General features: G+C 53.6%; 1 protein-coding gene across 22 annotated transcripts in view; it reads left to right on the forward strand.

The window, feature by feature from the left end:
• Rap1gap (RAP1 GTPase activating protein) overlaps nt 1-23004 on the forward strand; it is a 62523-nt gene that overhangs the window by 16052 nt on the left and 23467 nt on the right. For 11 of the 22 annotated variants that reach the window (XR_012907563.1, XR_012907565.1, XR_012907564.1 and 8 more), the window contains exon 2: nt 20491-20584. Coding sequence is in view for 3 of the 22 variants with exons in the window: in XM_075946741.1 (XP_075802856.1) it covers nt 1332-1367; nt 20491-20584 (130 nt within the window). In the remaining 19 variants the exon portion in view is untranslated. Of the gene's footprint in view, nt 1-1331; nt 1368-20490; nt 20585-23004 lie in introns of those variants that run through there. The other 11 variants (XR_012907558.1, XR_012907560.1, XR_012907562.1 and 8 more) reach the window with 2 other exon arrangements.

Here is a 23004-nt window from a genome sequence, read left to right on the forward strand (position 1 = left end):
GGTAGTAGATGGTCCATCTTAGGGTGACTCACCTCATTGATCCTAAGCACCCGCCTGAGGGATGCTAAGGGATGGGATTGTTGCCAGTAGCAGAGAGTTGGCAAGCTAGAGGGTGCTGGTTACACAGACTGAGCCCAGTGGTCTTTCCCGGGCCAGCCAAGGGACTCTGTACCCTTTGCCAGCCTGGACTCATCGCTGTCAGAGGGACTCGGCTCAGGTTTGGTATGATGCTTTGGGGTACAGTCAGAGCCCCATGAGCTAGCTGTGTGCAGGCGAGGTCCTGACCGAGGTGCTCTCTTCCTGGCTGCTTGGCCTCTGAGGGACCTCCTGCAGAGGGACAGGGTGGGCAGACAGACAAGTGCCAAAGCTAGGAAGGAGCCTGGGCTGGGTGGGGTTTCCTGGTCATGACGTCCAGGGGCAGCCCAGAAGGTGAGGACAAGTTCCACTCTGTGACCCTGCGTGAGCCTTGGCTTCCTCAGTCTCTCTCCCAAGCAGGGTCTACTTTGCTCCCTAGCTCAGCACCCCAACCTCAGCCAAAGCAACCCAGCCTTCCGTCCCTTCTGCTCCCTGCTCACCTCAGGCAGAAGGCAAGAGGTATTTGTTTTCCCAGCAGCTGCCCAGTCCTGTGGAACCCCACTAGGAAGGGTGGAGCCCTGGTGCTTCCACACCCTAAGGTGCCCTCTCGAAGACAGTGGGGTGAGAAGCTGGGGAAGGCCCTGTCCACCCACCCTCCTTCAGGCAGGGCTTACAGGGAATACAGTTTGGGGAGAACCCATGTGCTCAGGCAAGGACATGTGTTGGGGTGAGGGGAGGATTGTCCAGGAGCCCAGGCGATTCCTGGGTGAATATGAGCTAGGACAAGGCGGGGGGACTTGGAGGGGGCATGGGGTTCTGCCATAAGTCATAGACACCTATCACACCCCCCGGCCTGTCCACACTCCTGCACCCCACTCTAGCACACACACACCCCCGTCCACACTCCTGTACCCTGCTCTGACCCTAAACTGAAGTCACACTGTCCTACACTGCTTGACTCAGAACTACTTCTGACTCCCCTCTTGCCAACACTTATATTCCCTGCTTCCCTGGTTCCCAGACCCCAATCCTGCTTCTGGTCTCTACTTGCAAACTCAACCCTCCTCCCTAGGTGTCTAAACCGACCTTAATTAAGGCCTGGTCACCCAGGAGATTTTGAGGACGTCAGGTACCTTTAGCAGCAGTACCTCCTTAGGCCACCAGGGGGCAGGATGGACTGGAAAGGATCTGGTGTGCCCTGCAGGGTCACCATGGATGTCCGTCCCCTCATGGGCTGCCCGCTTGCTGTGTTTCAGGGTGGACAGATCCTTCTCCCCTCATCAGAGTGTGTGGTGAGTACCGGGGACTCTCAAGGGCATCTGGCTACTTTGGCTGCTCCCTGGGGGCACCCCCAATCCATTCCTACTCTCTATAATCAGACCCATCATTCCCTCTAGGAAGGGCGTGGGAGATCTTTCCTGCCAGAACCAATATATTCTCTTCCCACAGTTCTTTGTGAAGGTCAGCCTCAGAGCCATGCTGGCTGGGTGATCACCGGTGCTTTACCACCTCTCCAAACCTGTTTTCTCATCTGGGAAACGGGGGTAGAGATGCCTATTTAGTAGTGTGAGGTTGGGGAAGTCAGGCGTGCAAACCTGGGCTGGTCTATGAGAGGGCTTCCTCCAAATCTTTCCTTGCTTTTCCGTTCTCCAGTCCTTTCCCCGCTGTGGCTCCCAGCTGGGCAGGTGGTGGCTTGCCTTCTCACTGACCCCCAAACTCTAGACCCATTCATACCCAACCCCAGAGCTGTCTCCTGTGTCTGAGGCCTCTCTCTCTCTGGAGGAGGTGGCATCTGCAGCTTCCCCAACACCAAGAGGTGCCAGGCAGTGGGCGGAAGCACAGAGTCACCTCGGGATTCTCACAGCCCCAGGCACCTGATGCCCCACAGGCGGGTGCCTCCTGGCTTCCCTGGCACCGATATCACATGGCCCTGCCAGCTGTTCCTGCAGTTTCCTCACCTCCAGAGGGAGGCCCCCCAGTGACTCCAGCCCCCGTTCTAGGTTCCTGCCCCTGCTGGGAGCTTTCTGGGGTCCACATGCCCCATGGTGATCCAGTTGCTATGAGGTTTCTAAGCAGCCCCCATGGGCCCAGGACCCTGGGAAGCAGGCAGGAGGCACACGGTGTCCATGCTGAGCTCCAGAGCGCCTTTCTCACTTCCTTTCTTGCTAGCTGTGCACTTGGGGCCAGTGGCTCTCCCTCTCTGAGCTCTACTCCTGATGCCACGCTGAGCCAGGTTGGTGTGTTATGCCCAGAGCAGGGGTAGCGTAGGGAGATGAACAGAGGTGAGGCGGACGGTTCCCTTGCTAGGCTTCGATCACCAGTAACTGCCATTTTTCAAGTACCCTCTGTGAGTGTTAGGTGCTTAGTGAGTCATCCTGACCACACCTCTGTCTGGGGACTATTCTGTCTAGTTATGTATGGATGAGACAGAGAGAGGGCAAATGACTTGCCCAAGGTCATACAGAGTTGGGATTTGAACTTTGCCCTGATGCAGAACCCTGATGGGAACCTGATGGGAGCCAGCAGCTGCCTCCAGGCATATCTGTCTGTCTCTAGCTCTGAGCAGAGATCTCCAGACCTCAGAGAGATTCTAATGGGGACAGGGACACAATAAGGCTGTCACAGACGAGCGTTCTGAACCAAGAGTTAGAGACAGGGTCCGGTGACTGAGAGTAACTGAGCTGCTGTCTTGTCTGGCTTTCACCCTCTCTGACAGGTAAGGATCTTGAAACTTCAGGATGCACCAGTTACCCAGAATTCCTTGCCCTGTCCCATCATTGCTTGAGCCGCTGTCCAAGGTGCTAAGTCTTGGCGTGCCCCCCCTTGGCCCCCCGCCCCCCCCAACCCTGCCCTAGTCTAGTGAGTGGCAGCCTTCTCCACAAGTCATGATGGCCTGCCTCTGCCTTCCCCTCTGGCCGTTATTTCTCACACGTCCTGGTCAACAGGGACACCCGATTAGAGTCACCGTGAGGTTTTGCTCACGTCTCCCCTGCCATCCCCACATGCTTCCTCCAGCCACCTTCCTCAGCTGCCGGGCGGGGGAGGGAGCTCATTTCTGATCCCACGTCACGCCTTCCTCTCCCTAGAACGCCCCCCTGTTTATCTCAGACACATCACTGATTGTTCCCCGGTTAGCAGAAAGAGCAAAGACTGGGAAGGCTGACAGGTGTGGGTGGCATCCGCCTCTGCCGTGTTCTAGACGGGGACCTTGGGCAGGTCAGTCCCCTCTCGGAGCACCGCTTTATGCGCAACACGTGTGTGCCGAGTTGGAAGTTTCTACAAGGCAACTTCTGTGGCGCTGAGTGCTTCCACGTGAGTCTCCAGTGTGAGGCCGGCTCCGTGCTCTGCCAAGCAGGGTGTGCTGAAATTTCTCAAGGGCTTGACTTCACATTCCCGTGTGAGTCCCAGATCAGCAGGGCTCTGTCCCCTGCAGGGCTGCCGCACCCAGCCAAGGGCCTGGGTGGATATCGTGGAATGGAGCTCTGGTTCTGCTTCTGCAGCCCTAAGGACCCAGCTACCTGGTGTAGGGGCTGGGCATTTGAGGTGGGTCCAGGCAAGGACAGGAGGGGGTATGAGGGCAACTGGTTGACCTGCTCACAGCAGGGACTTCTGGGAAGACCTGTGAGGAAAGCAGTTGCTTTGCTCTTAGTATTAGGAGCCTTGGAGGCAGAGCAGAGCTTAACAGACAGGACGATGATCATTCTGAAAGCCTCAGTCAGTCATGACGTCAGGCCTGAGAGCAGACCCCATTTCACAGGCCACAATTTAGCCAGAGGATGGTAAATGATGTAGTTGGTTTGGGTTGGATTTGAATCTGACTCCCTCTTTTGCTGGAGAGGGGATCTTGGGTGGGCATGGAAGCTACGGAGATGGGAGTCTCGCTGTGGGAAGGATGGAGAAAGGCGAGAGGCCCGCAAATACCCCCAATGGGAGTCAGTGCTGAGTGTCCCATAAGGAGGGGTCGCCTGCCACGAAGATGTGTCCCCTCGACAGTGTGCCCAGGTCCTGTGCTGAGGGTTTCACTTGGAGTTTTTTATTCCAGAGTACACTTCCATTCCCATTTTACAGATGAGGAGATAGACTCGGAGTGTAAGGGACCGACCCAGGGCAGGAAGTCGGGACACTTCCAACAGTCTTCCAGCTGCAGCAGCTGAGAGGTGGGCTGAGGTGGCAGCCCCTGTCCTCAGGTGGCTCCTCTCAGCCATCAGGCAGTCAGAGCTCTCCGGGCCTGGTACTGCTGCAGGAGGCCGTGGCTGGCCTCATTAGGAGTTCTGAAATGCCAAGCAGGTACAGCCCGCTGGGCCAGCTCATCTATTATGCATCTGGTGGGCAGGCCCCCGGTGGGCAGCTGGCAGAGCCCAGGCTGGGAGCCAGCAGCTGCCTCCTGAGCCCACACCTGCTCCCAGCTCTGGGCAGGGACCTTCTGGGGCAAACACGGCCAAAGGCAGTGCTATCTCTTCTAGCTCAGCTAGAGTGAGGAATCCCACTGGGCTCAGGGGCAAGAACGCATTCCAGCAGCCACTTCTGAGAGGGACCTAAGTTCCTAGACCTGGATGGACAGGGGTGGCTGATGTAGTCTGAGGTGTGCACGCATGTTCCTGGTGACCCGGAACCAAAGGAGTGGAGCTGTGATCATTTACCCTGTATTTCACTTGGCCTCAAGCAACTATTGTGTACCTACTGTGTGTGGACAGGTTCCCAAGAACTGAGAATCAACAGCCACCATTGAACAGCTACTATGTGCAGGGAGTTTGCAGCAACCACTAAGCACCTACTGTGTGCTGACAGGGTTCCTTATGAACCCTGAGACAGGCTAGCCTTTCTCCTGAGACATCTCTGCTTGACCAAGACTGGCTGTACTTCTCTGGGCCTTGGTACCCTCATTTGAGAAATGAGTAGGGAAGAGGATCGTAAGTGGATGGAAACTGGTCTCTGAGCCTTGCACCGAAGGCTCAAGCAGGCTTATGGGTGAATGAGGAATCTAGCAGCTTGGGGTTGAGCCACTGCCCTCCACACAGGTAAATGACCTGCTTCATCCCAGTGATCCCACGAGCCATGGAGGAAGCTGAGGCAGGGAAGAAAAGTCCTGAAAGGTTTTTTAGAAGATCCAGCATCTAGACTCTTGAGGAAGGGTGGAGCTGGCTATGAGAGGAGCTGGGGTATCCAGAGAGCAGCAGGTGCAAAGGTCCTGGGGCGGGAGTGAGCTCACTGTGCCCTGTGTGTAGCGAGGAACCAGGTGGCTGCTGGGCTGAGGGAGCATGAGGTCAGAGGCAGGTCCGAGGTTCAGAGAGGCTCGCATCAAGTGGGTTCTACAAGGTGGGAGTTTAGGTACAGCAGCCATTAGCCTGGGGAAGCAGAGTCTTAGGTACCTGGCTTCATGGGGTCATAGAGAGTGCCCGCCTCCTGGAGTCTTTGGAGGTGGAAGAGGCTAGGAAACACCTCTCGTGGCCTTCCACTTGGCCAGGAGAGTGTTAGAAGCTTTTGGGGGCCTTGTGAGAAAAGCCCTTCCCTACTTTGAGTGACTTCATGGGCCTCTTGAGCCCCTTATGACTCAGTTATCACCCCCTTTTTAATTTCTACTACATTTATTTATTTATGGGGGGTTGTGCGAAGTGCCACAGCAGGCTGTGGAAGTCGAGGACAGTTTTCAGGGACCAGTTTTCTCCTCTCACCCACCGCATGGGTCTTGAGACGGAACTCCGGTTTTCCGCTTGGCTGCTGAGCCACCTCACTGGCCCTCCTGTCCCACCTTTCCGCACATTCCCAGTGGCTCTGCCCTTGAAGTGGCCCCCTTGCACTGTGAAACAACTTAGATGGGTGTCTGAGCCTGTGTGTGTTCTGGGGATGGGGATCCCCCCCACCCGCAATGCACACACACAGCCCTTTAGTGAGAGGGGGGAGCTCTCTGAGGCTCCTCCTCCTGGACAGTGTTGCCTGTTCGTATCCCAGCTCCCCTTTCATCCTTTGCTCAATTACTGCTGCCTTAGAGTTGCAGCCACCTTCCTTGACCCTTCCCACACTCTGTATAAAAGGACAACCCCTGGATGGGGTCTCGGAGAGATGCCCTCAGCCAGGATGCTTCTCTATAGCTTCAGGAGACAAGATCAGGTCCCTTCCAGGTGGCTTTGGGTCCTGGCTTGTTGCAGTTTTGCAGTACAGCCTAGGGAAGTGATTGGCATGAATCCTGTGCACAGCACCCACCATGAAGCTGGGCTTCTTGTCCAAGGTTTCTGCTTGTTCTTGCTTGGCTCTTCATCTTGCTGATGCTCAGACTTACCCCTCTGTCAGAAAAGATCAGAACTTGGCAGTTAGGCAGTGCCAGGTTCAGATGCCCACTCTGGCTTCCCCTCGCTCACTATGTGGCTCTCCTCTACCTACTTGGCCTCTCTGGGCCTCCTATTTCCATGCCATGTCCGTGTTGCTGCTTAGAAGTGTGGGTCTTCAGGAATGTTTCCTGCCTCGTGAAAGAAAAGACTCATTAACCCACAGAGACTAAGTGTCATGTGCCTGAGATACTGGGGTGAGTGGATGGTTTAGGGGTGCTCTCTTGGTATCTTGGGGCACAGGGTCTTTATGCAAGATTATTGTCTAAAGTAGTCCAATTCACGCATTAATGTAGGAAACTCTCTAAGGGCCAAAGCGTGTGCAAACCAGGGAACAGATTGGCTTGCAGTGGAGACAGCAAAGAGGCCATGGCTCTTGGAGTTTCTCAGTCCTGAGAAGAAAAGGATGAAGCCATACTAAAAGTGCAGACCATCATGGGATGGGAAAGCAAGGCGGCAGGAGCTCGAAGTAAATGGTCACCTCCCATCCACAATCAGGAAGCAGAGCCTTGAATGCCTACTGTCCGCTTACTTTCTCTACTTATTATACAATCCGGGATACCAACCAGGGAATTGCCACCTACAGTCAGCGGCTCTTCACACCCAATCAAAACAAGCCCCACAGACATGCGCAGTGATGCTCAAGTCTCTCAAGTTGACTATTAACACCAACCATCTCACTATAGTGGCCCAACATAGAGATGGGCTGTGTGGCTTTGTGCATGTGTGAGATGGAGGGGTGGGGAGATGGGGATTGGGTTTGGTGGGGAGTGAATACTGTGCAAGAGAACGTTCTAGCAGATCATTGGCAGGGAAGAGCAGATGGCATGTGTTGGACACAGAGCCTGGGCCGTGTCTGACCACTGAGGACACCAGGTCTTACCTTGAACTCCTCTTGGAAGTTGCATCATCTGGAGCTTTGGAGCCCAGTATCCTGATGGTGATTAGTGGGGGCTGAGCCCCAAACTCTGGTCTCTGGGCCTGGGTTGAGGCTGTCTGGATTTGGCAAGCAAGGGCCTCTCTCTGGGCCTCGGTTTTCCCACTTGTTAGGTCTTTAACCCATAATGAGTGGGAGAGAGGGAGAGTTTAGCAAAGAAAGAGACCAAGACCCAGGGAAGAAACAGGCTCGCGTCAAGACACCACACACGAGTCCAGACCCCAGGCAGACCCCTGAATCAGAGTAACTAGAGAAGGGGGAGGTTGTTTGGGACCCTGGCATGGCTAGAAAGAGTTCCACAAGGCAGTTTGCCCCAAGGACCCACTTAGGAACTGGCACAGAACTGCCCCTGACCGTGATGGCTACTGCAGTTACTCCACTGCCCATGAATACACAGTGGGCTGGTCTGCTTGTTGTCATGGAGGCCTCTGCCTGCAGTTCCTTCCCCAGTTCCCCATGTGAAGGAACACACTGCCTACTGCTGTCCTGGCACTGGCCCACTCAGGCTGGCGCCTCAGCTGGAGACCCTGCAGAGTTCCTCACCTGAGTCCGGCTTTCTTCTTTCATACCGTGGCTGTAGGAGATTCGCTGCTTCAGGGCCAGTAAGGCGAGGAGGACATGCCGGAGGGAAGCCTCCTTGGTGGCCCTGGTGACGTGAATATATCGCTTCTCAGAGGCTTTTTTTAAATCTCTATAAAACAAAGGTCATCCTCAATTCATTCCTGGGTTCTGAGGCCCCAGCAGGCCTAGCTTGTTGGACCTGGTCTGGCTATTTGCTGTGTGCATTTGGGCTAGACGCTTGCCTTGTCTGAATCTGTTTATATCCATAATAAATACATAAATGGGGATTTAGACATCACAGAGCTGAAACACAATAAAAGCTCAGAGAGTGAAACTGGGGTTCAGCCTGAAGAACCAAAAAGCAAAGCAGCCAGCCACTGGCTCTTACCTCTACCTCAGCTTGAAATGGCCGTCCTGCCTCCAAGAATCTCAGAATGAGATTGAGACTGAGAGCTGTCTCCTCCTGTTTTATAATCCTTTCTAGGGCTGGGAGTAAAGGCATGCACCACTGGGATTAAAGGCATGCAACAACCGGTTTCTATGGCAACTAATGTGACTACTGGGATTAAAAGTGTGTGTTTCCTCTGCCTTGTCTATAAGGCTGACCCGTGGGGCTGTTTTACTGTCTGATCTTCAGGCAAGCTTTCTTTATTAAAATACAAGTGAAATGCCTCTATACAGAGCGGTCCTTCAAGGCTTCCTTCCTTCTTTCCTTCCTTCCTTCCTTCCTCTCTCTCTCTCTCTCTCCTTCTCTCCCTCTCTCTTTCTTTCTCCTTCTTCCTTTTCTTCTTTCCTTTCTTCTCTCTCTCTCTCTCTCTCTCTCTCTCTCTCTCTCTCTCTCTCTCCCTCTTTTTGTTGTTGCTTTGAGAAAGGGTCTCTCTATTTAGTCATGGCTGTCCTGGGACTCTATCTAGACCAGGCTGGTCTCAAACTCACAGAGATCCTCCTGCCTCTCTCTCCCAAGTGCTGAGATTAAATGCATATACCACCATGCTAGGCCCTGTAAGGCTTTTTATAAGCTTTTCATTTAGCAAACACTTTCCGGGTTCATGCCCTGGGCTGGTTGTTCATCTGAGCTAGTTTGCAGGGAGCCAGAGAATGAGGTCCCTGACCTCCCACAAGTTTTCTTCCAGTTGGGGAAACAGACATAAGATGAGCTAAGCAACCGATGAAGTGATTTCAAAAGGCTAATGTGGCTTACACAAGGAGCCTGCCTTGGAAGGAGACTGGGGTGGCCCCAAGGACTGATGGGAAAGTCTGTTGTGGGAAGGGTGGTCCAGGCAGGGGAGGCTCTGTTTTAGGAGTGGGAAACAAGAGATTTTACGTTTCTGTCTCTTACCTCAGCCAGCCTGGTGACAGCCCTCTGCCTTCCCCAACCAGCTGCCCAGGAGGCCAGAGGTTCCTTGAGACCTCTTACAGAGGTGCCCCTGTGCCCAGTCAGCGCCAAGGTCACCTTTGCAGGCTGATCTAGCAGACTGCTGTGTGTGGAACATGGGATCACACAAACATACCCCTTCCCTGAGTAGCAGGGTGTTGACCTGACGAGCTGGGTGTCCAGTGCACAGTGCACGGAGTAAACTTTAGTAACAAGCTTCTACGGGCCTGGCCCAGGCTTTTGAGGCGTGCTGGTCAGTGGGGCGCCTCTCCTGGTTTCGTGGGAACCAAGGGAAAGGCTGAAGAAGGACAGATCATATGAGATGCTATTGCAAAGGCAAGGACAGGTCGTGTGCAAAGGCCTGGAGCTGTAAAAGTGTCCCAGGGGCTTGGGAGCTGCAGGGGTTGGGGAGGGAGGACTAGGGGAGATGGGGGCCACGTGAGGCAGCCTATCTTCATTCTCACGCAGAATGAAGCCATTAGGCAGGTGGGTGGCACAATCCCATCCAAGTACACTGGCACGCCAGCCCACGCACACCCTAGACACAAGCGCTTTCTCTGCCACCTCTACTTCCTGTCATGCACACCCAGCGACTTCCCACCCTGTGCTGCACACCCCCCCCCCCATGCTGCAGGGAACCCAGCACTCCAAAGGGACAGACACACCTAAGGCAACCAGCCTGGCTCCTGGGGCTTAGCTCTGTGCCTGAGGTGGCTGACTACCAAAGAACGTTCCCATGAGCCTGCAGGGTGGAGCCATTGCTGCCACCACCACCCAGTGGAGAAAACCGAGGCTCAGAAGCACAGCCACACACACAGATCTTGACACCGTCAGGAACTGAACTTGGGACCCCTAGGTCTCTAGTTCCGTTCTCGGCCCCCTACCCTCTGACTCTGCAGGTGGAGCTGCTCTAGCCTTTTCCCTGGTGGGGGGGGGGGACAGGTGACTTTCAAGGTCAGAGTCTTCCATAAACAAGTTGATTGACACAAAGTTATTCAGAGCTCAGAGAGGGGGGCTGGGCCAGCCAGTACCCACCTGCCAGGTGACCAGGATGTCTCTGGAGTGGGACTGGGGTGCAGTGGGGCAACCTGCAGCTGGTGGCCAGTTGGGCGCAGAACCTGTGTTTGCATTTACAAACGAGGTAGGCAGTGTTGGCTTTGTGGACGCTGGTGTGACACAAGTGTCCTTCCTCAGCCCTCAGGGAAAGAGTGTGGTATGCTAGGGAGGTGAGGGCCTGACTCTTCTCTCCTGGCTCTGGGCTCTGATCTCCCCGGGTCAACTTCTTTCTCTCCAGGTGACTGGAGAAGACAGAGGAACCAGGTCCCAACAATCTGAGTAAGCACTTAGCTTCCCTTTGTCTTTATTTGTTTTTCTTTTCATATCGATTATTTACCAAATACTTCCTTCATACCCTTTTTATCTGCAGCATAATAATTTGTAATTTGGCCAGGCAGTGGTGGCACATGCCTTTAATCCCAGTACATGGGGAGGCAGAGGCAGGAGGATCTCTGAGTTTGAGGCCAGCCTGGCCTACAGCGTTCAAGAGAAACCCGGTCTCAAAACAAAACAAACAAACAAACAAACAGAAAACAAAACCCCCAAAAGCCTGCAATTTCTTGTGGATCTGTTAACTTTCCCATATCCATATCTGCAGTTACAAACCCACGCTTGTCTTCTGTGGCTGTGAGGACCTCTTCTTGGTCCAAACTGCCGAAGTCTAGATGTTGCCAATCTACTAAGCCTTTTCCTGGGTCTCAAGGACAAGTACTCTATCCCGAGCTAGCCTCAGCCTTTTTTATATTTATTTGGGGACATTGTCCACTAAGTTACCCAGGCTAGCCTGGGACTTTCCGTCGTGTCTCAGCCTTAGAATGACAGGCATAGGCCTTGACCATCAGACCTGGCAATGTTTTAGTTCTTGCGATGCTTTGGGTGAACTTGGAGCCGTGTGAGTGTTCTGCTCGTGATTTCCTCCTCAGCTCACCAGCTTCCTCTAATGGGTGCTGAGGTACCTTCCAGACTTTAGCTTTTGTAAACCCTGCTACCATCAAGTTGCCAGACCTCTGTGCATCCTTGCATGCGTTTATAGAGGAAAAAGCAGAAATCGAGTCTCCAGGCCAAAGCGTGTGTCTTTTGCTCTCAACCAGGAGGTGGACAACAGTACCTGAAATACCGTGGTTGCATCCTCTTTGCCCTGGTGCATCTAGGGAAATCCTGGAAGTCAGGGAGATTTAGCCACAGCCCCGCCCCTGGGGGTCCTAAACAGCCTGGGGGTGGGGTCCTTAGAAGCTCTGCCCAGGCTTCTCTCTGCATTTCCAGCTGCAGCCCATTGCTGCTCCGCCTTGGCTTCCAGGGACCAATCCCCCACACAGCTGGCTGCTTCACTGTTTATATCTACCTCCCGGAACAGAGCCGGGTCTGTTGTCAGCAAAGAAAAAAGAAAGGCAAAGAAAAGGGGGAGGCTCAAGATTAGCGTTTACCACGCACGTTCTGTGTATAGACTTACAAATCCTCACAGGCTAGTGCTGTTGATATGCTTCCTTCTAAATCTGTGTGTGTGTGTGTGTGTGTGCGCGCGTGCATGCAAGCGTGTGTGTGTGTGTGTGTGTGTGTGTGTGTGTGTGAATGCGTGCATGCATTGGGGATGGAACCGAGGGCTTCATACACGATAGGCAAGCACTGTGCCACTAAGCTAATTCTCCAGCTATTCTTCCTGATTTTGTTGGGTTGGTTTTTTGGGTTTGTTTTGTTTAAGATTTATTTATTTTACACCAGGCAGTGGTAGCACGCACCTTTAATTCCAGCTCTCAGGAGGCAGAGGCAGAGGCAGAAGCAGGCAGATTTCTGTGAGTTTCAGGACAGCCAGGGCTACACAAAGAAACCCTGTCTCAAACTCCCCCCAAAATTAGTATATTTATTTCTTTTTTATGTGTATGAGTGTCTATCTGTCTATATGTATGTGACCCATATATGTGCAGTGTCCCTGGAACTAGAATTACAGATGACTGGGAGCCACCGTGTGGGTGCTGGGAGTTGAGCCTGGGTCCTCTGCAAGAGCAGTCAGTGCTCTAACCCCTGGACCATCTCTCCAGCCCCTCTTCATCCTGATTTTAGAGATGAGAAAACTGAGGTTCTGAGAGGTTAGGTAACTTTTCCAAGGTTGCAGCGCTGTGAAGCATCAAACTTTGGACTAACATGTGGGCAGCTCGGTCTTAGAGCCTACACTATGACCCATACACCTCTGCAGACAGAAGGTCATGAATCTTAAAGCACCCAGTGTACACTCAAATTTAGGCCAGTCAGAATATACATATGGTATCATTTTATTACATATAACAACCCTGACAAGTAAGTGATTATTATACCATTTTGCAGGCAAAAAAACTGAGGCCTGGAGCAGAAAAAGCACCCCTGAGGGATCTAAGGTTTTCTCAGTGAGAGGTTTCCTTCTGGGTTTTGGTTTCAAGCAACCCTTGGCAGATCTTTCCACCCTAGTTCCTGTCCTCCCTTCGGTGGGACCTCCCAGCTGCACTTCAGGGTGGTCTAGCCTGAGACCCAAAGTCCAACATCAAAGCTGAGACCCAGAGAAGTGGCAGTTACACCCTTCTGTACCCAGAGGTGCAGAGACAGTCAGCAGATGATTGACAAGGTCATCATCTGTCCATCATTCTGCCCCAGCTTGGAGCCCTCAGCTGGGAAATGTAAACCTCAGTGCGACTGGTGCAGGGGGATTAAATAAGGCCTTAGTTGTGAAGGTTTGAGCATCTTGCTGGTAAAATCAGAGGAGTCCTGGGCACAGCTGGAGAATCTGGGTATCACTGCAGATTTTCAAGGGGGGGGGACATGGTCACCCACCCTCACCCCCTGCCAACATTCAGCAGGGACTGCTAACAACCATTGTCTGGCTCAGAACAGGCACAAACCATGCGCTGTGGGAAAATGACCAAGCTTAGGAATGAAGGGCACGGCGGGAAGGGGGGTGCGCGTGGGCACTGATGGAGTGAGTGAGCACAGGAATGCTAGGAGCTTGGAGAAGGGGGACCTCCTGGGCTGCAGAGGCCGATTGGGACAATAAGTCAAGGGTGGGGTGGGGTGGCACAGAGACTGTAGGCAGCTGTGGAACTCTGTGGCCTGTGGGTGCTGGAAAGGGCACCCTGGCCGCTCTTCCCCTGTGCCTAGGGTGGGGGTGGCAGGCCCATCTGAGAGAGTTGGCACACGGTGCTCTGTCCTGTGGCAGTGCAGGCAAGGATTAGAAATAGAAGGTGCGAGCTTCGGGTGTCACCGTGGGCAAGTCCCTGTCTGGTTGCTGGGGCTGCGGTTTCTCTTCCAGGTACAGCGTGGATTGTGTTACCTGCCAGTGGGTTTCTCAGTATCTCGTACAGAGGTCCTGGGGGGAAGGCTGCAGTGTGTTAATTGGAAGGTGCCTGGCTGCATTAGCCGATGTCCCCAGCAGGAAAAATGTATGCCACGTTCTCTCCCATGCCTGCTCCTTCCTGTACTGTGAGAGCCAGCGTCCATGCCTCGGGAGCAGGAGAACAGAGAAAGTCAGGCCACCTGAGCTGGGCAAGCCAGCACCCCAGGTGGGGGCCAGCCCATGACCTCCTCTCTGGCCTGCCAACCTGCTGTTTGCTTAGGAGGCCACTGCCTGGCCCAGCTCCGGGATCCGGGTATCTGGGCTCCCAGCCAGCACATAGTGAGGGCCTCGTGTGCCACCTTCCTGCCCACTGGTGACCCTGGCCTAGAGTAGAAGGCCTCTTATCAGCATGCTCCATGGGGGTCCGGGCAACTCTATCCCCAAGCTCATCTTAAAAACATGTTTGGGGGACCCTGAGCTCATGTCAAAAAGGGGTAGCGGCAGCAGCGATCTCCTTAGGGGTGTTGTTTTAAGGACATCACTGACAATAGTGGTTCTTGGCCCCTCCCCCAGTCTTATGCGCCCTTCCAGTCATCATGAGGTCAGAGGTACCCCAGGAGGCCATCCCGGAATAGAAGAGCTCGGGCCTATGTCTGGCTGCCTAGGTTCCTACCTCCGCCTGGACAGAAGCCCCTTACCTCCCCCCTACTTTGAAACCTGTTCACCTGGCTGTGCCTAGTCACATTTCCTGGTACCTGGGCACAGGCAGGGATGGGCAGGCAGGGCATGGAGCATGGAGGAGGGCTGTGCCAGATGGCTGAACTTCGAAAACAATGGGCCTCTGTGCCCCCTGGGTGGGGGCAGCTCTCAGGCAGTCATTAGTTTCCCGTTTTATAACAGAGTCCTCTTAGACCCAAAGCCTCAGGCCTGTGTTGGGAGACTGGGGCTCTGGAGGGCATGCCCCCCAAACCCCATTCTCACTGGGAGATCTGTGCCCTTTTCTCACCAGGTGGGTAGAAGCGCTTGGCGGGCAACCTCTGCCCCCATTCTCGGCTGGCAGGCACAGGCTGGCAGGCACCCTTAGGCCTCTGGCTAGCTCTGCCTGCCCAATCCTTCATTAGCTGGCCGGTTCTCCTGACTGCTGTACCTGGCTGCCTATGTGTGTGCCAGGCAGGTATCCTCAGGACAGGACAAGGAGAAGGACATGAGAAACAGAGACTGGGAAGGGAAGTCAGCAGGGCCCAGATGAACCAGGGCCTCCATGTTTGGAACCCCTGGGTCAGCTGGGCTACCCTTCTGGTGCCTGAAATCAGTGTTCTTCAGGCTTCTAGGCAGCCCTGCGCAGATAGACCCTCAGCTCCTGCCCTGTAGGTTCAAGAAAAGATGGGGCTTCCCAGCCGCCTTCCAGATGGGTCGCTGGGAGAATGTACCCCGAGGAAGTGTGCCATCACTTGTCCTCTGCCTGCCTTGATAATTCCAGCACCCCTTCTGTTCAAAGATGGCCTGGACCCTGCTATTCTGCAGGACAAGATCCCCCGAGGTCCTCCCACCCTCGCGAGACCTGAGGGCTTGTTGTGGGGGAGCTTGGATTTTCATCTCTAATCTGTTGTCGAATGCTGGGCTACCCCCATGCAGTGCTGTGACCTCCTCAAGCCTCAGTTTGCCTTCCGAAGGGCATGAGGAGCCTGGGCCAGAGCCTTATCTGCCAGTTCAGTTGCTCAGTTCCGGTGAGAGTCCCAGAAGAGCCAATAAAGCAGAGGATAAAGCAAAGAAGCCTTTGAAAAGCGCAGAGCCTGCACCCCGCCCCCCAGGTGTGATTATTATTGTTACCTTGATGCCACGATAAGCGAGATGCAGAACAGTTGCCAAGAAACCAGGAGCTGTCTGCAGCAGCTTCCAGCTGGCCCACTCAGGAACTGAGCCCTGTCCCTTAGACCCGTGCCTTACTCTTTCTCAGGGAAAGGGGGATACCACCAAGAGGTAAGGAAACAGGGCCAACTGGCTGATGACCAGGGAGTTGCAGGAGCTGAATGTCACTCTAAAGTGTGCCTGGCTCTGGTTCCCAGGTTGGCTCTCCCTGTGACACTGGACAAGTCATCTCTTATGTGACTACAACCTGTTCATGTGACCAAGGATGTTCCCAGTGCAGACAGGGCAAGCCTGGAGCCAGGAAGGCCACAGCGATGTCTGCAGAAGCCCAGGGCTGGGGTAGAAAGTCGCTGTAGGTAGACCAGTTGACAAAACGAGGGGCCTGCGTGGTGGACACCTGGGACATACGTAGTGGAGTCAGACCCCAGCCTTGTCCTTTCCCTGCTGTGTGAGCTTGGGCTGGTTAGAGAACGTCTCTGGGCTTCTGGCTTTTCTTCTGGATAAGAGTTTGATGAAGTCACACCTCAAAAATCCATTGTGCATTGGGGGGCATCAAGACGGCTCAGCAGGTAAAGGTGCTTGCCACCCTGGCTGCTGCGTTTGATTCCTAAGACTCGCGTGGAGAAGGAGAGAATCAACTCCTGTGAGTTGGCCTCTGCAGACACATGGGCACACACACACACGCGCATGCACACACACACACACACACACACACACGCACACACACACACTTTCTTTTTAAGCAACTGTGCCGATGGAAGGAGATGCTGCCTGTGTGAACTGTAGCAGCCGAATGAAGCGTCTGGCAGTGCGGTGCCCCTTACTCCTGCTGCTAGAGTAGGAACAACAGGAGATATTTTTCACTGAGCTGGGCCTGAGGGTTAGGAAGGGTTTTGCTTTTGGAAAGGTGGGAAGGGGACAAGATTTAGGGGACCTCCCCCCCCCCCGTAAACAGAATGACAGAGATGAGGGTGGGGTAGATGAGACGGGAGAGACCTAGAAGGCCAAGCTCATGAAGATGGCGGGAGGTGTCCAGAGACTGGAGGTATGCAGAGAGGAGCAGGAATGTCTGAGCAGAAGGCAGAGTTGAGGGGAGGAGGAGGGGGAGGGAGGGGGAGAGGAAGAGGAGAGGGGAGAAGAGGAAAGGAAGGAGAGGCTAGTCTATTACTGTGAGGTGTTAAATGAGCAGCTGCTTTCTGCTGAGAGGCTCTGTCATGTGGGACTAAAGGGATGATGACTTCTTCACCCAGATCCCTGGGAGTTTTACGGTCTTGGACTCATGAACGTGACCTTCGGCAAGTACTCAATCTTGAAGGGTTTTAGTTTCTTCTCTCAAAAAAATAAAGATCCCAGCTGGTAAGGTGGCTCAGCAGGTAAAGTTGCTTGCCACCAAACCTGAGGGCCTGAGGGTTCCTGGGACCGTGGTGGAGGGAGAAAACCAGTACCTATGAGCATCTTGTCTTCATCCGTGAGTCATGGTCGGCCCTGCTGCTGGGACTGGCATCTCGTCAGCTGTCAACGGGGTGTGATGAACAGTGCTTGGCCCTCAGGCTGGAATGGCCGGGTCAGGATTGGGCCCTCAGGGTTGGCCACACATTACAGAGTCCAGATCTTGACTTTGGAGACCTCAAACCAGAGTTCAGAAGCCTGCTCCGCAGGTGGGTGTCCTTTCTGAACCCATTTCCGCATACAGGAAGTAGGCAGTTTACCTTGTTAGGCTATCTAAGGCTTTTGTGAAGATTGTCCTTCCACCCATTAGGACTGAGGACTAGGGCCCTCTACCCTAGTCCTCCCCCTCCCTCTCCAGTCCGTTAGGATCCAGCTGAGGAGCTGCCTAGCTTGGGGACAGCCAGGACTCTGCTCAGTAGAGAGGAGAGAGCCCAGAGCAGGGAGGTGAGAAGTGGAGGTAGGGGTTATGTGGAGGAAGAGGGTCCTAGAAAGGAACTAGAGTGCTCTCCCTCCCTGGTCCTGTTCTGGCTTCAGCAGTTCTGAGGGAGATACTCATGGGACCTGGGAAGCAGGCTAAGATGAGTTGCTGTAGTAGGAGTTGCCACCAAGCTGACCTGATGCTGTCGAAGTCTGATTCTGGGGCCATGAACCGGGTAGAAAGTACCAATTATTGAGCCTGGCTATGGAAACCACCATTGCATGCAGCCAGAGGCTCCCAGGGCCGTGGTCCTTGCTGAGAGCACCCATCTTTGCTCTGGCTTCAACAGTGTTTCTTCTTTTTTGGGTGGTAGGGGGTTCAAGACAGGGCTTCTCTGTTCAGTCCTGGTTGTCCTGGAACCTGCTCTGTCAACCAGGCTGGCCTGGAACCCAGAGATTCATCTGCCTCTGTAGGCAAAGACTGCTCCTTCATTTCCCAGCCACCCAGACCCAAATAATCTATTACTTTATATTTTACCATGAGGCTGTGGTTTGTTACCTCTTGCTTCTTGGGCAGCTCCATGGTGTCTGCCTCCTTTGGCAACTACATGACATCTCCTTGACTCCACCTTTTTTTAAAAAAACTTCATTAACCAATAAAAGCAACACATATACAGAAGGACCTCCCACACTACGCTTCTGCCTTCTGAGTGCTGGGACTAAAGGCGTGTGCCATCACCCCCTGGTCACATTCCTCTATACTGCTGTGTCAGTGTGTTTTGTTGGGACCTCCAGCCAGCTCCCAGATAACTGACATGGAGACTTAATTATGAATGTTTGACCAATAGCTTATGCTTATTACTAACTAGCTCTTATAACTTAAATTAACCCATATTTCTTATCTACACTCTGCTACGTGGCAGTACCTTCTTTTAGCACAGCAAGCTCATCTCCTGTTTCTCTAGCTGGCGATTCCTCTGACTCCGCCCTCCTTCCCAGTATTCTTTTTGCCCTGAAAATCCTGCCTAGTCATTGGTCAATCATCTTTTTATTTACGATGAGAGCAATACATATTTACAGTGTACAAAGACTGTTCCACAACACTGTTGGGCACCAGCTATGCTTGGTCAAGGCTGTAAGTTTTGAAGTCCAGCTAGCCTTTGTCTGTAAAATATGGGGGTCAGCAGGTGGCCTGAGAGCTGACTCAGAAGGTACACTACAGGCTTGAGGACCTGAGTTCGGATCCCCAGCACTCAGGTTTAAAAAGTCAATGGCACACGTTTATAACCCCAGCTCTGGGGAGACAGAGGCAGGAGGATGCCTGGGCCTCATCAGCATCACTAGCTCCTGGTTCAGGGAGAGCCTGTTTCAGAAAAAAACAAGAGGGAGCCAGGCATGGTGGTGCACGCCTTTAATCCCAACACTCAAGAGGCAGAGGCAGGAGGATCTCTGTGAGTTCTAGGTCAGCTTGGTCTACAGAGTGAGTTCCAGGACAGCTAAGGCTGTTATACAGAGAAACCCTGTCTCAAAACAAAACAAAACTAAACAAAACCCCCAACAAACAAACAAACTCAAAAACCAAATTAACGAAACAAAGATGGAGATCAATTGAGAAAAACACATGACTGACTTTTGGCTTCCACATACATGCACACCTACACACACACATACACACACACGCACGCATACACACACACACACACACAGAGTGTGAATAAGTAACCAACTCCAGGGCACTAAGGGCAGAATGGGTCTCCGCAGGATGTACCTGAAACCTGAACACCACCATGGGCCTCTGTCTAACCTTCCACCCCCTCTTCTGTCTCCCCCTTCCCACCTTGCGTCAACAGAAGTTGTGTTGAGCACATTCCCTCACACACCAGCCCTCCATGGCTTCCTACTGCCCGCTTTCAGCCTGGAAATCAGTCCACAAATACTGTATGGGGACTACTGGGGAGAGAGTTCCTTTGCATAAATACCTATGACTGCCAGTCATGATGCTGAATTGTTTTGGAAACCGTGGCCCAGAGAGGCTGCTGGGTCCTGGACTCTAGCTATGCTAGCCAGTTGGTTCCTGATGCTATGGCCCACACTGATGCTATGGACTCAAAAGGTTGCTACCACTGGGTCTGTCCTTTTGAGTCAAGTGGTGTCAAGACGCAGACCTTGTCAGAAGTCAGTAATCCTTAGGGGTAGGGGGTTCCCTGTGCTAAGCAGGGCTGAGGCCAGTTCCTCTGATCCAGGGAGAGGCAAAGAGGCTTAGAACTTGCCAGGGTCATCCCTAGACCAGGAATGCCGTGGGTCCTCCCTCTTCTGGGTGTGTCTGCCTGGCTCTGCCTGACTCAGGCCTGCCACAGGCTGCTGGAGCTCCTCTGGAAGGTGACTCACCCTCTCAGGACTAGCCTGCCTTGGTGGAACTGGGGCTGCGGCACAGCCATGTCAGGTTGGCCTCGGGCAGCGACAGAAGCTAGGCCTGCTTCGCCGGGCCACAGGTTCCCTGGATCTGGAAACTACTGGGCACATCTTCCCCTTGACCTGGGAGGTGAACCTAGCAGGATTGTGTGACAGACAGGTGCTGACGTCACTCTCTTTCGACCTGTCCCCTGTCCTTGAAAGGCTGTGGGTGTAGCTTCATCAGGTTAATGTCAGATGGGTCGTGAACAGTGTCCTGTTGTGGGTGGACTGTGACCTGTGCGGACATCATAGTCCATGTCCTAAAGTGGAAGTCAGGAGTCGTGCCTACAAGGCCTGGGGAGTGGCTCACGTAGGCCTGGCCACAGTGGGCCCGCTGTGTGGCACTTACTGGCATTAGTAACAGCAGTCGTAAGGCTCCTATCCACTAGAGACTAGGGACCCAGAGAGCTGGGGAACCTAATAGTTCCCACGTCTACAGCCACACTTGCTGTCCCCGACTCAGCCTTCATCTTCAGAATGAGCTGGAGAACTGACCAAGAACTTGGGAGTCCCTAACTCTGACCTCTGGGAAGGGGAGCCCGCTTATCAACCCTGCTCAGGGAGCTCCCTGCCTTCCTTCTGGAGATCTTAGAGCCCTACTTGCCTCGCTCCTCCAGCAGTCCCGAATCTCCCACCTGAGGCTCTCTCTGACCTCAGACGCCTTTTTCTCTTCCAGGAAGAGTGATGGCCAGAAGCAACGCTTCCCTCAGGCACTAGACCTGTTCCTGGTGGACTCAGCTCCTTCCCTCCCTGCCTCATCTTATCCTAAGGTAAGTGACCCCAGCCTAGGGCCCTGCTCTGTGCCCCACCATGCCAGAGCTGGGAGATGTCTAAACATGCCTGTTGGGAAGATGTCAACTGTTCAAGTCGAGGCCACTGGAACTAAGTTCCCCAAAGGACACCACTCCTGACCACTGGGTGGCCTGTGTGGTCTCAGAGGTTGCACCAGTATCTACAGAAGTGCTAGAAGGGGGGCTTACGGATAAACTATGACATCGGTGCTCCTTTGCCTTCTCCCCACTATCCCCATGGCCACAGCTGTCCCCATTATAAACCAGATGTGATAATAGCCCCTGCTTCCCCCACACACCAGGACTGGATAAAGTGTCTCTCCCACAGCCTGGACCATCTTTGGCTCCGAGTCCTAGGGTGAAGACTTTTTCATTGCTGTTCATCAACAACCAAGGTTTGCCTGTTACCTGAGTGGTACCAAACCTAGAAATTCCTGGCAGGCCAGGTCCTTACCCCGAGAAGCCATGCTCTGGCCATGAGATGAGTGTCTGAATGGCTTCTGCAGAGTGTCAGGGCCAAGGGGCAGTGGGTGTTTCAGGGAATTCCGTCACTGCTGCTTTGTACTTAGTATCTTGCCTGTAGCGTCTCTCTGTCCCTCAGCTAGTCACTCTGTCTGTGCTGTAGCCACGGCTATCCAAATCCGAGTTCAGTGATACTGTTATTTGCCCAAAGGGTTGCAGGATAGATGCTGTGGGGCCAGGACCAGCTGGTGCTTTCTGGCCAGTCTGTGGCTGATGGACTCTCCTGTGCAGGGGACGAACCCTTGCTGTGGCAGGATGCTCTCCGCAATGACTAAAGCCCTTGCCACGTGGTCCTTTCACCAACCTCAGGCAGGGAGCCTGCTCCCGAATAGGATCTAAATGCTCGGAGATGTGTAGGGGTCTTCCCCAGAGTTACACAGCCAGGAAGGCTCTGCCAGGGACCTCCTCCGGAGCTCTGGGATAAGACCTTTCCTAGGCCAGGAGGACAAAGGACCAAGGAATGTTATCTAAGGACTGATATCTCCATAGAAATTCCAAGCAGGGGTGCTCTAAGTCACATACGAGCCTCCTGGGACCCTTGCCTATCTTTACTGGTGGGCAGCCCCAGCCAGGGCCACAAGGGTCCTCAGTAAACAGACTTGATGGCAGTGACTTGCTCAAGCAGCTGGATTTATGCGTGAGGTCTTCCCCTGGGCACCGGACTCTTATTTGTCCCATCTGGCCTTTGGTCTTTTCATCTAGGAAGGACGATGGATGTAGATGTAGCATGTCCTTGGAGCCTTGTGCCGCACACAGCCCACGGTGGGCCCTTCTGATTACCATTGATCATCTGGCCTCCACCCAGTTGGCTGCCACTTTCCAATTGGGCTGACACAGCTCAGTGAGCTCCAGACTATCCTATTCCGGCATTCCAGGGCTCTCCCAAATGAGAACCCATCCTGTAAATTGTTGACAGGGCAGGAAATCAGCTCCCAGACCCTGAGTGATTCCTTTGGGGCTCCCGGCAGGTTACTGGCTGCTGAAGCCAGGTCTGCGATAGTCTCCAGTTTTCCTCAGCACCCTATATCTGTACATATTTTTAATAGTACTGGAACCAGTTTGAGGAGCACATGACCTCCCTGTGCATAAGGGCAAGTTCCACCTATAACATAGAGTAGACAGTGTCTCTTCTATCGGCTTTGCCAGCTCGCCACTGGGCGAGGCCTGTAAAAGTATTAGGAGCTAACAGTCCACCTGCATTGTCAGGGCTGGGTAAGAGAATTCTCTTCTCTTTGAGAAGAACATTCGAATAGACTTTAGCTGCCCTCTGCAGGACTCGGGGACTGTAAAATCTACATACAAGTGCATATACTTGGCCTATCTATACCTAGATACCGGGGGCTAGGTCACAGACAGACAGACAGACAGACACAAGCATAGATCTATATAGCCTATTCACACTTGCACATGAACACTTGAAGGAGATGGACAGTAAGCACCCTTACCCACCCCTTCCAACCCGCCCGCACACTTCTGTGCTACAGAAACGCAGTATGTCACGTACAGCCACAACTGGCCTCGGATTTGCACACGCACACACACTAGAAGCGTGCACAGCACTCTCTCTCTACCTGGCCTACATATCGCTGGTGATCTGAGCAGGCTCGGCCTCCCCCAGGGCCAGTGTGGGAAAGGATGTTCCTCTGGCTGCATGGTGATGGGTGCCCGGAAGTGTGCAGGTCTGGAAGTGGTTGCGTAAATCAATATTTGCTGCTGTTAATTATTAAAGCCGAAGCTACTTGGTGTCTGGAATGTACATCGCTGGTGTTCCCGCTGGCTCTCTGGGCCCAAGCCTGACCTGGGGCCAGGTCTGGGAGGGAAAGGAAAGTGCCTGCCTGCCTGCCTTGCAGGAGCTCCCCAGCCCTGGGTAGTGGGCA

The sequence above is a fragment of the Microtus pennsylvanicus genome, chromosome 13 (assembly GCF_037038515.1).
Source record: "Microtus pennsylvanicus isolate mMicPen1 chromosome 13, mMicPen1.hap1, whole genome shotgun sequence".
In the NCBI taxonomy this organism is placed as follows: Eukaryota; Metazoa; Chordata; class Mammalia; order Rodentia; family Cricetidae; genus Microtus; species Microtus pennsylvanicus.